This window comes from Erythrolamprus reginae, chromosome 8, assembly GCF_031021105.1.
Source record: "Erythrolamprus reginae isolate rEryReg1 chromosome 8, rEryReg1.hap1, whole genome shotgun sequence".
Classification (NCBI taxonomy): domain Eukaryota; kingdom Metazoa; phylum Chordata; class Lepidosauria; order Squamata; family Dipsadidae; genus Erythrolamprus; species Erythrolamprus reginae.
Window position 1 is genome coordinate 6,940,714 of NC_091957.1, and position 18,013 is coordinate 6,958,726.

The 18,013-nt window shown below is 43.3% G+C and overlaps 1 protein-coding gene across 1 annotated transcript in view; it reads left to right on the forward strand.

Annotated features, from left to right (window-relative positions):
• NIBAN2 (niban apoptosis regulator 2) overlaps window positions 1-18,013 on the forward strand; it is an 87,876-nt gene that overhangs the window by 42,359 nt on the left and 27,504 nt on the right. Inside the window, exons 2-4 of the mRNA XM_070758736.1 lie at window positions 8,790-8,920; window positions 12,938-13,066; window positions 13,886-13,991. Of these exons, the coding sequence (XP_070614837.1) occupies window positions 8,790-8,920; window positions 12,938-13,066; window positions 13,886-13,991 (366 nt within the window). The remainder of the gene's footprint in view (window positions 1-8,789; window positions 8,921-12,937; window positions 13,067-13,885; window positions 13,992-18,013) is intronic.

Consider the following 18,013-nt stretch of genomic DNA (forward strand, 5'->3'; position numbering starts at 1 on the left):
ATAGCTCATAAAATCATCTGCTACAATGACCTTCCTGTCAATGGCTTCTTCAGCTTCAACCACAACAACGCACGAGCACACAAGAGATGCAAACTTAAAGAAAACCGCTCTTCGAGGACTAACCTGTATTGTAAAATCAATTATCTGGTTTAGCTGGAAACTTTGAAAAGAAGGATAATAGCTTTGGCTTACAAGCAAGGTGCTGATTCTTCGAAGGAAAAAAAAAATGCAACCATTCTACACTCCTGCTAGTCCCTGGGGTCAAGAACTTGTCATTTCTGACAGTTTCTGGGCTTGGTCTTTGTCGATTAAAACAAGATTCAGGCGGCTTCATCTGTGGGATTTAGTTGTCACGCACGCTGCAATGACACCACTTCTTCAGCCTCAAGAAACCTCCAAAACCTCCTGGATGCAAAACAGAATTATTAATAATAAAAAAATAATAATACCCTATGAGACTAGACTTTCAATCCTAGGCCTAGAAAGTTTAGAACTAAGACGCCTTAAACAAGATCTAAAGTATTGCCCACAAGATCATATGCTGCAACATCCTGCCTGTTGGCGACTACTTCAGCTTCAACCACAACAACACGAGAGCACACAACAGATTTAAACTTAATATTAACCGCTCCAAACTTGACTGTAAAAAATATGACTTCAGTAACCGAGTTGTCAAAGCGTGGAACTCATTACCGGACTCTATAGTGTCATCCCCAAACCCCCAACACTTTACCCTTAGATTATCTACAGTTGACCTATTCAGATTCCTAAGAGGTCAGTAAGGGGCGAGTACAAGTGCACTAGAGTGCCTTCCGTCCCCTGTCCTATTGCTCTCCTATATCTCCTATACTTTTCTTCTATTCTTATATCTCTTTTTCTATTCTTTCATTGATATGTTCTGTTACTTTATCTTCTTTTCTATTATTTCTTAGATATATTTTACTATGAGTATCTCCTCTATAACCTTCATCATGTATTTTACTATGTGTATATAGATATATACCCACTAAAACCCTCATTGTGTGTTGGACAAAATAAATAAATAAATAAAAATAAACAAACACAGTGCAGGAAAATAAACCCAGATTGCAGCAAAGAGACCTCAGAATGTAAAAGCAATCAAGTTTGCTTTGTTAAGTAATTAATTAACTAATCAATCAATTAAGTGGACTTATATGCCGCCCCACTCCAAGAAGACACCGGGCCACCCAAAGGTTTCAAATGAGTAATTTTCTGCCTCTGCTCCGTTTTGTTTGCAAGGCTGAGGTTAAAAGCCATCGTTCAACTCCCATCAATCAATCCGTTGATGGATCTGTCATCATTGTTGAAATCGCTTTTATTAAGCAATGCAATGAATTTAGGGGCAAACACATGTCTAATCCACCATAGTTATTTTATACAACAAATGTGGCGAACCTATGGCACTGCTTATTCCTTTATGGATTATAATTTTAGTATAGTTAGGCCAAGGAGTCCCCAAGCCTGGCAACTAAGACTTGTGACCTTCAACTCAACTAGAGTTGGCCTTCTCCGGGTCCCGTCAACTAAACAATGTTGTTTGGCGGGACTCAGGGGAAGAGCCTTCTCTGTGGCGGCCCCGACCCTTTGGAACCAACTCCCCCCAGATATCAGAGTTGCCCCCACCCTCCCTGCCTTTCGTAAGCTCCTTAAAACCCACCTCTGTCGTCAGGCATGGGGGAATTGAGACTTTCCCTTCCCCCTAGGCTTATAAAATTTATGCATGGTATGTCAGTATGTATGATTGGTTTCTTAAATTGGGTTTTTTAAAATTAACTTAAATATTAGATTTGTTTACATTGTATTATTATTGTTGTTAGCCGCCCCGAGTCTACGGAGAGGGGCGGCATACAAATCTGATTAATAAATAAATAAAATAAATAAACTCCCAGATTTGTCCAGAATTCTGGGAGTTAAAGTCCACAAGTCTTAAAAGTTGTCAAGTTTGAAGACCTCTGAGTTAGACCAAGACAGACTGGATTCTATCATAGATTTTAGGTGTATAAAATGAGACAGAAGGAGGCAAAACAGATAATATATGCTGCTAAAGCCTCAAAAGAGGAAGAAATAGCAAAATCTGTAAAGAAGGGGGATAAAACCTTCTTCAGATATATTAGTGATAGGAAGAAGAAAAACTGCAGCATCACAAAGCTTAGTACCGGGAATAATACATGCATTGATGGAAATAAGGAGATCGCTGACCATTTCAATAGCTACTTCTGTTCAGTTTTCTCAAAAGACACCTTACAAAATAATACTATAGAGGGATATAGCATTGCTTCCAGCTGTACGGATTCAGCTCCAGTGATCTTAGAAGCCGATGTCTTAGAAGAACTTAAAAGATTAAAGATAAATAAGGCAATGGGTCCAGATGGCATCCACCCCAGAGTTCTTAAAGAACTCAGATCTGTCATTGCTACCCCCCTGACTGATTTGTTTAACCAATCCCTATTAACAGGAGATGTTCCTGAGGATTGGAGAATGGCCAGTGTTGTGCCTATCCACAAGAAGGGCAGTAGAGAAGAAGCTGGTAACTACAGGCCAGTTAGCTTGACATCAATTGTAGTTAAAATGATGGAGACGCTACTCAAAAAGAGGATAAATCAGCATCTAAAAAACAATAACTTATTGGACCCAAATCAGCATGGCTTTACTGAAGGCAAATCGTGTCAGACTAATCTCATTGAGTTCTTTGACTATGTCACAAAGGTGTTGGATCAAGGTGGTGCCGTGGATATTGCCTATCTGGACTTCAGCAAAGCCTTTGATACGGTTCCACATAAAGAGCTGATAGATAAATTAGTGAAGATTTGACTTAATCCCTGGATAGTTCAGTGGATTTCAAGCTGGCTGAAGCATAGACATCAGAGAGTTATTGTTAATGGCGAGTATTCTGAGCAGAGACAGGTTACAAGCGGTGTGCCACAAGGGTCTGTTCTGGGTCCTATTCTTTTTAATATGTTTGTGAGTGACATAGGAGAAGGTTTGGTAGGGAAGGTTTGCCTATTTGCTGATGACTCTAAAGTGTGCAATAGGGTTGATATTCCTGGAGGGGTCTGTAATATGGTAAATGATTTAGCGTTACTAGATAAATGGTCAAAGCAATGGAAACTGCAGTTTAATGTTTCCAAATGTAAAATAATGCACTTGGGGAAAAGGAATCCTAAATCTGAGTATTGCATTGGCAGTTCTGTGATAGCAAAAACTTCAGAAGAGAAGGATTTAGGGGTAGTGATTTCTGACAGTCTTAAAATGGGTGAGCAGTGTGGTCGGGCGGTAGGAAAGGCAAGCAGGATGCTTGGCTGCATAGCTAGAGGTATAACAAGCAGGAAGAGGGAGATTGTGATCCCCTTATATAGAGCGCTGGTGAGACCACATTTGGAGTACTGTGTTCAGTTCTGGAGACCTCACCTACAAAAAGATATTGACAAAATTGAACGGGTCCAAAGACGGGCTACAAGAATGGTGGAAGGTCTTAAGTATAAAACGTATCAGGAAAGACTTAATGAACTCAATCTGTATAGTCTGGAAGACAGAAGGAAAAGGGGGGACATGATCGAAACATTTAAATATGTTAAAGGGTTAAATAGGGTTCAGGAGGGAAGTGTTTTTAACAGGAAAGTGAACACAAGAACAAGGGGACACAATCTGAAGTTAGTTGGGGGAAAGATCAAAGGCAACATGAGGAAATATTATTTTACTGAAAGAGTAGTAGATCCTTGGAACAAACTTCCAGCAGACGTGGTTGGTAAATCCACAGTAACCGAATTTAAACATGCCTGGGATAAACATATATCCATTGTAAGATAAAATACAGGAAATAGTAAAAGGGCAGACTAGATGGACCTTGGGGTCTTTTTCTGCCGTCAGTCTTCTATGTTTCTATGTTTCTATGTTATTTCTTATTTTATAACTAGGATTTTTAATTGCATATTTACTGAGTGTTTTTATTTGTTCTGGTCTCTGATCTATGACTGTAATAAACTAAATTGAATTGAATTAGAGGGAGGGAAGTGAAGGGGGCTGTTTTTTGGTGGGAGGGGGAGATAATAATCCCAATTTGTTTAATTTCAGGGAAGTTTTGTTGGACGAATATGCAAATGATTGCATTTCTACAGCTTGTCCATCAGGCAAGCTGTCTAAAACCTTAGATTGGGGCTGGAGAAAATAGACGCCCATGTGGTTTTGACATAAGTAGTGTTTTCTTTTAAGGAAGAGGAAATCTTTTTTTGTTTGATGAACAATTCTTAGAAATGGCTTATTGTTTGGGGAACCTTTGAAGGCTGTTTAATAGAGATTGGGCGAAAATGAGGCTTTCCTCCACTTTGCATAGATCTGGCTCTTAATCTTTAACCACCAGTCAGTTAGATAGCATTTTCCCCACCTTCATATCTTGCTGTTTTCTACCAGATCAGCTGATTGCATTGCAATGCCTCAGTATCTATTTAAAGAGTGTGTTCATTTTCACATGACTGGTCTTTTTTTTTTCTTTTTGGAGGAAAGAGAAAGAAAGAAAGAAAGAAAGAAAGAAAGGGAAAGGGATGTAGGAAGGAAAGAAGGAAAGCAGGAGAGAAAGAAAAAAGGAAGGAAGAAAAGCAGAAGTGAAAAAAGGGAAGGAAAGCAGGAGGGAAAGAAAAAAGGAAGGAAAGCAGGAGAGAAAGAAGGAAGGAAGGAAGGAAAGCAGGAGAGAAAGAAAGAAGGAAGGAAGGAAAGCAGGAGAGAGAAAGAAGGAAGGAAGGAAGGAAGGAAAGCAGGAGAGAAAGAAAGAAGGAAGGAAGGAAAGCAGGAGAGAGAAAAAAAGGAAGGAAGGAAAGCAGGAGAGAGAAAAAAGGAAGGAAGGAAGGAAGGAAGAAGAGAAATCCCCATTCCCTTCTCACTCCAGGGGAAGGATGCTGCAAAATCCCCATTTCCTCCTGATCAGCTGGGGGGGCTTGGTAGGCAGAGAATAGATGCAGGCCGGACCATTCAGAGGTGGTATTTACCGCTTTCCCCAACTACTCAAAATTTCCACTGCTGGTTCTCCAGAACCGGTCACAAGCTGCTGAAACCCACCTCTGCCCTAGACCACATTTCAGATAAACAATTTGTCCAATCTCTTCCTAAAAAACCTGGAGCATTCCGCAACTCCTGGAGTATTAATTGTTCCAAATTAAATCCGTTGAGAGACCTGTTTGTCAAAAGACCAACACAAGTTTTGAGACTGAAGAAAACTGCCACTCAGCAATCCTTGTCATTAAAGCAAACAAACCCTCGATTGCCAAACTTTATTTTAATGGACCTGGGTGGGACGGGGTTGGCTTAAAGCAAGCTCGCTCGCAGATACATCAACATAACATTTCTAGCCCCATCGTTCTGCCATTAGCTCATGCAACCTGGGGCAGTTTATTCGGGGTGGGCAGTGAAGTCAAAACTCCCGAGATTGACACACTTCCTCATTTTTTAAACTTTTCAGATATTAATCCACGGTGCCGGGCAGGGAAACACCCATTTTGAGACAACTTTTGCCTTCTGGTCAGAGGTACAATGAGGCCGCCTGGGTCCCTCGTTTTTCTTCCGACAGCTGCTTAGCCTGGAAGTGCATTGTGACATTTCTCGAAACCATTGTACAGTGGTCCCTCTACTTATGAACTTAATCCGTTCCGTGACCAGGTTCTTAAGTAGAAAGGTTTGTAAGAAGAAGCCATTTTTCTGATAGGAATCAGTGTAAAAGCAAATAATGCGTGCGATTGGGGAAACCACAGGGAGGGTGGAGGCCCTGTTTCCTCCCAGGAGATTCCTAGAAAGGCCCCACAGAGGCTTCTCCACGGCCTTTTCCAGCCCTGTTTCCTCCCTGGAGATTCCTAGAGAGGCCCCACGGAGGCTTCTCCCTGCCTTTTCTGGCCCTGTTTCCTCCCAGGAGATTCCTAGAGAGGCCCCACGGAGGCTTCTCCCTGCCTTTTCCGGCCCTGTTTCCTCCCAGGAGATTTCTAGAGATGCCCCACGGAGGCTTCTTCCCACCTTTTCCGGCCCTGTTTCCTCCCAGGAGATTCCTAGAGAGGCCCCACGGAGGCTTCTCCCTGCCTTTTCCAGCCCTGTTTCCTCCCAGGAGATTTCTAGAGATGCCCCACGGAGGCTTCTTCCCACCTTTTCCGGCCCTGTTTCCTCCCAGGAGATTCCTAGAGAGGCCCCACGGAGGCTTCTCCCTGCCTTTTCCAGTTACAGTTTCAGAGGCTCGGGTTTGTAAGTGGAAAATGGTTCTTGAGAAGAGGCAAAAAAATCTTGAACACCCAATTCTTATCTAGAAAAGTTCATAAGTAGAGGCATTGTAGGTAGAGGTACCACTGTATTTTCTTTTATTTTGAGGCTCTGCGTGCTTTGCAGTTTTGAGTGAGGAATGTAAGCCTTTGCAGAGGGGTGGATGGTGGCCAAGAACGGAGTGAGTAAGGTGGAATCTCTGCAAGAGGAAGTAACCCCTGAGGAGTCGCCATGAGTTCATGTCTGCCTGCGTTGCTTGCACTCAGGGTGTGCTCCCCATCTTCTCTAAATGTTCTGAACTATAGCTCCCAGCACTTAGTCACCGAAAGCCGATCTTTTGCAATAGCTATATAAGCTGTAGCTTGTACACTGCTCAAAAAAAAATAAAGGGAACACTTAAACAATACAGTATAACTCCAAGTAAATCAAACTTATTTAGTAAGGCAAATGCTGATTCTCTTTCCCTGCCTAGTACTCCCCTTTAAACCAATAAAGACGTGGGGGGAATTCCCATTGCAAAAGGGAAATGAGGGGTAGGCCACAAAGATTTCCCTCCCTCTAACTTTGCATTACTGCCCAGGTAGCAGCGCTTAAGAGGAAACCTCTCACTGGGTTGTGCAATATCGCACAAGCTGAGCGAGCGACACAATGTCTGCCTTCGACTTCTGTTAACCAGCTGGTTGGGTCCCTGCAGTTTTCTCTGGGAAGCTTCTGCTGCAGCTGTTTCTAGGGCTGGGAATGTTTATCGATGAGTCTAGACTGCCTTTCCAGATCTGTTGTCTTTTCCAGTTGTGTAGCCTGGGGCAGTTGGCATGTGTCCCGACACACCTGGAACCACTTTTGTAAGAACAGGAATCTTAGTTTAGAACCGGAGGGACTTGGTTGAAATGTATATTCTGGCAATTGTTAACCATGGTCCATTGACTTCCATTATTTTTGTCTAGGCAGGGCTGTTGTTAGACTAAAGCAGTGATGGTGAACCTATGGCACGGGTGCCACAGGTGGCACGCAGAGCCCTATCTGCTGGCACGCGAGCTGTTGCCCTAGCTCAGCTCCAACGTGCATGTGTGTGTGCTGGCCAGCTGATTTTAGACTCTCACAGAGGCTCTGGGAGGGCGTCTTTGGCTTCTAGAGAGCCTCGAGAGGGATGGAGGAGGCTGTTTTTACGCGCCTCTGGCTCCAGGGAAGTCTTTGGAGCCTGGGGAAGGCAGAACATGAGCCTACAGGGCCCACCAGAAGTTGGGAAACAGGCCATTTCTGGCCTCCAGAGGGCTTTCAAGGGGTGGGAGAAGCTATTTTTGCCCACCCCAAGCATTGAATTATGGGTGTGGGCAATCGCGCACACACGTTCTTTTGGCACCCAAGGAAAAAATGGTTCCCTATCACTGGACTAAAGTATCTGTCTGTCTGTCTGTCTGTCTGTCTGTCTGTCTGTCTGTCTGTCTGTCTGTCTGTCCATCAGTCCATCCATCCATCCATCCATCCATCTTTCTATTTCTCTCTCTCTGTCTCTCTCTCTTTCTCTGTCTATCTGTTGTGAGTGCTCCTTGTCCACCTCTAGTAATGTTGGATTCTGAGGCGGATGAGACAGGCCCCTCTGGATACCCTGGGCCAGGGGGGTTGCGAAGAAATAGACTTGGATGAACCACCAGAGGGGGCAGTTATGTTAATGGGGGATTGGTCCCAGTCAGAGAATGAAGAAGACATTAGAGTGGATGACCCACTCTTAGAAGCAAGATACAGGAGGTTACTGAGAAGACAACAGAACTTGCACTACTTCCAGTTTCCAGCATGCGCATTAGCCAGCAAGTCTTCCGGTTATTGCCAGGCATGTGCACGAGACGATCAACAGGGCAGCGTGCATGCTCACAGACCAGTTGTTCCGGTTTCCGGCACTGCCGCACACACAAAGGCCAGCTGATTGTCACTTGTTCATGCATGCCAGAAACCCGGAAGAGGAATGGCTGATGCCAAGCGTGCCAGGCCGACATGGTTTCTCATGCCACTATTCTATTCTATTCTATTGTCAATAAAGCTTCTATTCTATTGTCAATAAAGATTCTATTCTATTCTATTCTCAATAAAGATTCTACAGTATTCCTATTCTCAATAAAGATTCTATTCTATGCTCTTCTATTCTCAACAAAGACTCTTATTCTATTTTATTCTATTCTCAATACTCTGTTCTCTTCTCAATAAAGACTATTCTATTCTACTCTCAATAAAGAGAATATCCGCCCCGAGTCTGCGGAGAGGGGCGACATACAAATCTAATTAATAATAATGATAATAATAATAATTATTATTATTATTAATTATTATTATTATTATCATTATCATTATTCTCTTTTATTATCATAATAGTCATTATCATGACTATTCTCTTTTATTCTATTCTCAATACTCTATTCTCAATGAAGATTCTATTCTATTCAGATTTGCTTAGACTACTGTGTGTGTCTGTGTGTGACTTACACGTTGACTCCAGACTTCCGCCTCTTCTAATGTAAGTTTTTTTCCTCCTTCTCTCTTTGTAGGGAAGACAGGAAAGATTCTCACGGAGTTCAGCCAATTCTACCGGGAACAATATGGAATTGCCCTGTTCAACAGCGTCCGCTTTGAGATCGAAGGAGGAACGGTTCCTCAAGCCCAACTTATGCATCGCAAGGTAAGTCAGCCTTGACACAAACAACCTCGGGCCACCTGTTGAGAAATAAGTTCTAAAGCTATCCCCCCCCCAAAAAAAAACCATTGTTCTTCTTCTTCTTCTTCTTCTTCTTCTTCTTCTTCTTCTTCTTCTTCTTCTTCTTCTTCTTCTTCTTCTTCATTCTTCTCCTTCTTCTTCTTCTCTCTTCTTCTTCTTCTTCTTAATTTTTCTCCTTCTCCTTCTTCTTCTTCTTCTTCTTCTTCTTCTTCTTCTTCTTCTTCTTAATTTTTCTTCTTAATTCTTCTTCTTAATTCTTCTTCTTCTTCTTCTTCTTCTTCTTCTTAATTTTTCTTCTTAATTCTTCTTCTTAATTCTTCTTCTTCTTCTTCTTCTTCTTCTTCTTCTTCTTCTTCTTCTTCTTCTTAATTTTTCTTCTTAATTCTTCTTCTTAATTCTTCTTCTTCTTCTTCTTCTTCTTCTTCTTCTTCTTCTTCTTCTTCTTCCTCCACCACCTCTTCCTCCTCTTCCTTCTTCCTCCTCCTCCTCTCTCCCCTCCTCCTCCTCCTCCTCCTCCTTCTTTTTCTTGAAGGTCCCTTAGGGGAAACCCCAGGTAGAAGAGGAAAGATTTGGAGACATCCCAAGTTTACGAGAGGGAGGAGATCATGTCTTTCCGATAACGATCAGAGACATTGTCTTTAGGGTCTTTTGAGAGATGGGATGGGCGCGTGAGGGTACAGATGGGAGGGACAGGTGTTGCTAGGAGGCAAAACAGAAGAAAGGGGGAAGGGATGACGCAAGGGGGAAAGAATGGCTTAACCAGGGTTGTTGAAAACAGCGGGGTTCACACACATACATCCTTGTTGAGTTCGGGTAGAGCTAACCCAGTGCTTCTCACCTATTTTTGGTTACGCCCAGTGATGGGCTGCCAAAATTTTTACTTCCACAGGGTAGGTGTGGCTTATTTTGTGGGTGTGGCTTGAAGGTCATGTGACTGGGTGGGAATGGTTTGCCGGCCATGTGACCAGGTGGGAGTGGCTTGAACGATCATCATCATTCAAGTGAACTGTTAAGTTCTTGACTTACAACTATGTCAGTGTCGCTCGCTGGGGTGACAATTTGCTTCACATTTCCTGCGCTCCCCTTCCTGGGTTGCCCCCCATCTCAGGCTGGGTAGCTAGGCGAACAGGTGCTGCCAGAAGCATAAATGCTTCCAGTGTCGCTTCCACCCACGCCTTCTGCTTGCACCTCAGACAGGAGGTGGCCGCGTGAGGCTGGAGGGGAGCCAGGCAGGAGAGAGGGAAGCTCGTCTGAGGCCAGGAAGGAGGAAAGAGGAAAAAAGCAAGGAGCGCAGACGCAGCAGCAGGGAAAAAAGGAGAGCCAAGCCGAGACCAGTAATCCAGGAAGTGACAGCCACCGATCAGCTGGAGCTGCGCATGCATCTTCATTTCCACCAGTGGAACTGCGTTCCATCCCGTCCTGCCTGCTGCCCACTCCTGGTTCCAGGCCTTCTAAACTTAAATAAGGCTGGGTTCTTCAGCCACGGCACAGAAGGTTGTCTTGTGTGTGCCTGGTTCGGGTTGACATTAGAGCCAGCCAGACTTTGCTGTTCCGATGTTTGTATTGTGGGACGGTTCATTTCCTTGCCCCTTCCCTCAAAAACGAAAAAAAAGGGAAGGAAGGAAAAAACAACAGAAGCAGTGATTATTCTCTGCAGCTGATCTTCGCTCTTTCTTGCAAATGTAAACAGGCTAAGTGCTTAATTGCAACTCAGCCGGTCTGCCAAGGACCAGGAGACGCCCAGATGGAGACGGGCGTGCAGGATTCCGTCTACCCTAAGTTTTTAATCAGGAGGAGGGATGCTCCATTTTCTAGGCCCATCACATCCGCAGGACCAGCTGTCGGGGGGCAGACAGGCCTCCAGCGTATTACACTAGCAATGACAAACAGCCGTTGCCCCAAAATACAAGTTTTAAATCAGAGGTCCCAAAGCTATGGGCAGCAGCCCGCTACCGTGCCCTGGTCTATTTGGAACCGGGCCACCACTCATGCGGCCTGGTTCCCTTCTGAAAAGATTGAGTACCACTGATTTAGCCATGGTGGTTAGAGTGCGGTACTGCAGGCTGTTTTTGCTGCTGCCGGCTGCCCGAATTTTAGCAGGCTCCAGGTTGACTCAGCCTTCCATCCTTCCAAGGTGGGTAAAATGAGGACCCAGATTGTTGGGGCCGATAGGCTGACTCTGTGTACTGCTTAGAGAGGACTTGTAAAGCGGTATATAAGTTTTAAGTGCTATCGCTATTTAAGGGACATACCTATCCATCTTTCTCCCTTTTCTGTGCAGTAACACTTGCCCCCCAGTGCAGGTAGTCCTCGATGTGAGTCCAAACACCCAAATTTTGATCACGTGATGATGGCCATGCTTCAATAGTTGTAAATGCGAAAAATGGACACGTCACTTTTTTCTGCACCGTGTCACTCAACAAACAATACATGTATCAGGTTTTTTTTAATCTATGCAAGCTAAAATAGACCATTGGATGTTTTGAGGATTTAGGGTTCTCCCCTGCCCCCTGCAAATTTATTTCTAATCTGCTCATTAAGCCATTGCAGGACTGATGAAACTGCAAATATTTGAGATTCCCCCAATCTTTTTTGCCCCTCTCCCGACTGGGCAATGCTATTTTTGACCCTGCTTGAGTGATCTTTGAGCTTTGAGCCAATATTTGCAGATAATTTGGATTTTGACTCTGTCTCCATCCCCCGTTTCTCAACACAACAATAAAGTAGCCTTTAAGTTTTTCCATTAAAAAAATGACATACCAGACAGACAAAAAAGGCCACACACATGAAATTCAGCACAAAAAAATCCCTACATCAAAACAAATACAAAGAATGATTACTCGCTTTTACAGCTTTTTCAGAATGATTCTATATCTAATTTCAGGTTACAATGCTATTTAATTTCTTTTAAGCTGAATTAAACTTTCATCTAAGTCTTATATAGTTGTTTAATCGCCTATAATTTATTATGCATGCATGCATGCATACATACGTACATACATACATACATACATACATACATTTTTTTTCTGATAATGAAAAGGAAGGGATGTTTGTGTGTGTGTGTGTGTGTGTGTGTGTGTGTGTGTGTAAGTATAGGGATTTTTAAAAGGAAAGCAAAGTTGCTTCCTCCCATATTTGGGGATATCAGGGTTATTTCAACAGAATAACAACCATATAGCTCTTCCCTGGTAAAGGCTGATTTGGAGGAGAGTTTGTGGCTTAGAGGTTAATATCCTGCCTTGCATGCAGAAGTTCAAATCCCAGTAAGGGTATGTCTGTCTGATGAGACCAGAACAAGGTCGAAATAGATCTATAACAGGCTCCCTTCCTTTTAACTTACCAGCAAAAATATGTAACTGTATGTATGTGTGTGTGTGTGTGTGTGTGTGTGTATGTATGTATGTATGTATATGTATATACGTATACTGTATATGTATATGTAAGTATCTATGAAAAATATATACATATTTCATATATATGTATTTCATATATATCCTTTCATTTTCAATTCAGCAAGAATATGTTACATACCTACATACAATGGTACCTCTACTTAAGAACGCCTCTACTTAAGAACTTTTCTAGATAAGAACTGGGTGTTCAAGATTTTTTTGCCTCTTCTTAAGAACCATTTTCTATTTAAGAACTCGAACCTGGAAAAGTTTTCCAAGAAATTTGAGAGTGGCACGAAGGCCCAGACAGTTTCCTGCCATTCCCCTTTTAATCCCGGCCATCTCGGGCTTTTCTGGGCTGCCAGAGGAGCCTTTCGGTGGCACTTAAGGAGGCTTTGGCAGTCCAGGGCAAAAATCTTAGGACCAGTCATAAATCGTTTTTCCCAGCACTCTGATAACTTCAAACAGTTGCTAAACAAATGTCCAAGAATTAAAGGGCTGCCGAGGTTGCCCAAAGCCATTCAAAAGTGTCCCGGTAATGTCTTCTCCATCTCATGGTGTTTCTCCTTCTCTCTTGTATCTCAAGGTACCCCTGGAAGACCGGATCATCTTCTCGGGCAATCTCTTCCAGTACATAGAAGAAAACAAGAAATGGAGGAACCGTTTCAGCGTTGTGCCCCTCAATTACGGGCTGGTGCTCTACGAGAACAAACTGGTGAGGACCCTGGATTGTTATTGTCAAAGTCAACTTGGGTTGTTTGGAGAAGGATAATCTGGTCCATGAAGGGCTTTATAGGTCATAACCAACACTTTGAATTGTGACCTGATCGGCAACCAATGCAGACTGCGGAGTGTTGGTGTAACATGGGTATATTTGGGAAAGCCCATGATTGCTCTCGCAGCTGCATTTTGCACAATTTGAAGTTTCTGAACATTTTGCAAATGTAGCCCCATGTAGCGAGCGTTACAGTAGTCGAGCTTCAAGGTGATGAGGGCATGAGTGACTGTGAGCAGTGACTCCTGGTCCAAGTAGGGTTGCAACTGGTGCACAAGGCGAACCTGGGCGAACGCCCCCCTCGCCATAGCTGAAAGATGTTTCTCTAATGTGAGCTGTGGATCGAGAAGGATGCCCAAGTTGTGAACCTTCTCTGAGGGGGTCAGTGATTACTATTACTACTACTACTACTACTACTACTACTACTACTACTACTACTACTATAATTATTATTCCACTGGAGAAGTGCAGGCTTCTAGGAAAGCTATGATAGATCAAAGAGATCTATAATACCAGTAGGAAATATTGCAAATTTGCCCAGGGCACTGAAAACGAAGACTGGAAAAGGAATTCTTTTTCCAACAGCTTGGCAATTAGTAGGCAGTTTCAGGCATAATTGCTTTGAATATCTAGACAAGGTTCCGTAAAGTATGTTAGCTCTAGGGGAGATCATTTAGTATGATAGCTTTAGGGGAGAACCATTAGTGGCAGTAATGTTGACCACATGTAAATTATATGTTTATATGTTCCCATCTCTAGGCCTATGAAAGAGGTCTACAGCCCCGAATTCTCATCAACAGTGCTGGCTACAAGATCCTCACCTCCGTAGATCAATATTTGGAATTGATCGGCAATAACATAACAGGTGAGTTCTACTTATAAGAGCTGGAGTGACGCAGCGGTTAGAGTGCAGCACTGCAGGCTACTTCAGCCAGCTGCTAGCTGCAGTTCAGCAGTTCAAATCTCACCACCAGCTCAAGGTTGACTCAGCCTTCCATCTTTCCGAAGTGGGTAAAATGAGAACCAGATTGTTGGGGGCAATAAGGCTGATTCTGTAAACCACTTAGAGAGGGCTGTGAAAGCACAATGAAATGGTACATAAGTCTAAATGCTAAATGCCCTGTCTCGGATGGAGGATACTGACATTTAACAAACAAGGCTGATTTTTAGTTTAGGACAGGGGTGTCAAACTCAAGGCCCATGGGCCAGATCTGGTCCCTGGGGCCAACCTTGAAAAACAGTAAAGCAGTATTTCCCAACCTTGGCCACTTGAAGATATCTGGACTTCAACTCCCAGAATTCCCCAGCCAGCATTTGCTGGCTGGGGAATTGTGGGAGTTGAAGTCCAAATATCTTCAAGTGGCCAAGGTTGGGAAACACTGCAGTAAAGGATTGGATTGTGGTGCCTCTGCCAACAAAAACAGAGTTTGGGAGGGTTGTTCACAGCTTCATTTTTGGCCACGACAATCTCCTGCAGCCCTCTGCCATTTTCACTGGCAGAGAGCTGCAGGAGGCCGTTGTGGCTGAAAATGGGGCACAGGAGGCTGCGGGTGGCCCCTGGGCTCCGTTTTCACTGGCCGCCTCTCAATACAATCTGAAAACAAAACGAAAGGAGAAACGTCTCCCCTTTTGCATTTGAGCATGCAAGAAAGGGACAGGAAAGGAGAACGGAAAAGAGGAAAAACAAAGGGGGAAAAGGGGGAAGATGGGAAGATATCAAGGAACAAAAAATAAAGAGGGGAAGGAAGAAGGATGAAGGAAGGAAAAAGAGGAAGGAAGGGGGGGAAAGGAAAGGGGGAGAAAGGAAGAGAGAAGGAAAAAGAAGGAGGGGAAGGAGGAAGAAAGGAGAGGGAAGCGAGAGGGAAAAAGAGGAAGGATGAAAAATAAGGAAAGAAGGGAAGGAAGAGGAAAGAATGAAGAGAGAAGGAAAAAGAGGAAGGAAGGAAAAATAAGGAAAGTGAGAAAGGAACAAAGAAGGAGAAGGGAGAGAGAAAGAAAAAAGAGGAAGGGAGGAAAAATAAGGAAAGAAGAGAAGGAAGAGGAAAGAATGAAGAGAGAAGGAAAAAGAGGAAGGAAAAATAAGGAACGAAGGGAAGGAAGGGGAAAGAATGAAGAGAGAAGGAAAAAGGAAAGAAGAAAAAATAAGGAAAGTGGCAAAGGAAGAAGGAAGAGAGAAGGGAAAGAGAAGGGAAAGAGAAGGGAAGGAAGAGGAAAGAATGAAGAGAGAAGGAAAAAAGAAAGGAATAAAAATAAGGAAAGAGTAGAAGGAAGAAAAAGGCAGAAGCAAGGAAAGAAGGAAGGTTATAATGAGAGCAAAGGAGGTGTGAGGCAAGTCCTGCCTTAGCAGTTGGCCACCACAAGTGCTCCCAACATGAGTGACATTGAGCTGGCCTTGCCCACCCAAGGTCAAACCCAACCCTGATGACGCCTTCAATGAAATCGAGTCAGACACCCCTTAGAGGTCCAGCCAGGAGTTTTGTTGAAGCTCTTCTTGCAAAGGGTTGGTGCAGTTTCCACTTCTTGGGCTACTTGCTTGAAAGGGAATTGCTTGGACTTGGGTTATCTGAAGGCCACTTTAGAACCTGCAAGAAGGATCCGTCAAGGATGGTCAGTAAATAAAGTGCTCTTCCCAAGTGGCCCTTCAGGCGGCTGAAGATGTGAGTTTCAAACATTCTCCGGGCTGCCCGCCAAAAAGGAAATAGAACCTAGGAAAGATAATTCTTTCTTGAGCTGCTCTGAGAGGTTTGGCACAGAAAGGTGGAACGGAGAATCGTTGGCAGTTAGAAAAAGGACCTTTGAAGTCTCCTCCCGGCAACCCATCACAATTTCAGATTTCCTAATACAGATATTCCTCGAGTTAATTCGTTCTTTTAGTGAACGGCACTGCAAAAAGTGACTTACGACCACTTTCCACACTTAATGGCCATATTTAACACACAGTAGGTATAATCGCACAGGCAAAATTAGCAGAGAGTGAGATCAGAGAATTAAGGTTAGCAGTAGAGCAATAGCAAGCATTAGCAAGACTAACCCACAATAACCACCAAAAAAAAGAGAGCAACACATCTGACTCCCTATTACGGCTAATTGCAGCCCTGGCTCTTAAAGCAACATTAGGCGGTAGGGAAAGCAAGTGGAATGCTTGGCTGCATAGCTACAGGTATAACAAGCAGGAAGAGGGAGATTGTGATCCCGCTGTATAGAGCGTTGGTGAGACCCCATTTGGAATACTGTGTTCAGTTCTGGAGACCTCACCTACAAAAAGATATGGATAAAATAGAACGGGTCCAAAGACGGCTACAAAAACAGTGGAAGGTCTTAGGCATGAAACTGATCAGGAAAGACTTAATGAACTCAATCTGCATAATCTGGAGGACAGAAGGGAAAGGGGGACATGATCGAAACATTTAAATCTGTTAAAGGGTTAAATAAGGTTCAGGAGGGGAGTGTTTTTAATAGGAAAGTGAACACAAGGAAAAGGGGGCACAATCTGAGCTTAGTTGGGGGGAAGACCAGAAGCGACGTTAGAAAATATTATTTCACTGAAAGAGTCGTAGATGCTTGGAACAAACTTCCAGCAGTTGTGGTAAATCCACAGTAACTGAATTTAAACATGCCTGGGATAAACATATATCCATCCTAAGATAAAATACAGGAAATAGTATACGGGCAGACTAGATGGATCTTTTTCTGCTGTCAATCTTCTATGTTTCTGTGTTTCTAAGCATTGGCAAGACTAACCACAATAGCCACCAAAAAACAGAGAGCAACACATCTGATTCCCATTTATGGCTAATTGCAGCCTTGGCTCTTAAAGCAGCATTATAGTAATTCCTCCAAACATACATTGCCGGTTAGTTCATATATTGACAAACCCAACCAATAAAGTACGTAGTACTGACCACCCTGCCACTTCAAACAAACAAATGTAGGATGTAGGCAGCACACAAACCCTTTCACCATCCAGCCCATGGGAATAAACCTCTCTCCGTGGAACTGAAGAACAGTTGTGGGCCACGGCTCTATTGAAACATAGAAACATAGAAGTCTGACGGCAGAAAAAGACCTCATGGTCCATCTAGTCTGTCCTTACACTATTTTCTGTATTTTATCTTAGGATGGATATATGTTTATCCCAGGCATGTTTAAATTCAGTTACTGTGGATTTATCTACCACGTCTGCTGGAAGTTTGTTCCAAGGATCTACTACTCTTTCAGTAAAATAATATTTTCTCATGTTGCTTTTGATCTTTCCCCCAACTAACTTCAGATTGTGCCCCCTTGTTCTTGTGTTCACTTTCCTATTAAAGACACTTCCCTCCTGGACCTTATTTAACCCTTTCACATATTTAAATGTTTCGATCATGTCCCCTCTTTTCCTTCTGTTCTCCAGACTATACAGATTGAGTTCATGAAGTCTTTCCTGATACGTTTTATGCTTAAGACCTTCCACCATTCTTGTAGCCCGTCCTTGGACCCATTCAATTTTGTCAATATCTTTTTGTAGGTGAGGTCTCCAGAACTGGACACAGTATTCCAAATGGGGTCTCACCAGCGCTCTATATAGCGGGATCATAATCTTCCTCTTCCTGCTTGTTATACCTCTAGCTATGCAGCCAAGCATCCTACTTGGTTTCCCTACTGCCTGACTGCACTGTTCACCCATTTTGAGACTGTCAGAAATCACTACCCTTAAATCCTTCTCTTCTGAAGTTTTTGCTAACAGAGAACTGCCAATACAATACTCAGATTGAGGATTCCTTTTCCCCAAGTGCAATACTATTGAAATACAGAAGGACTTGGCGTCAACATGGCCTTCGTCCTACACGTGAGAAACATCTGGGGGAAAGAGAAGCTCTTGCCTTGTTAGCGTCCCAGATCCTGCCA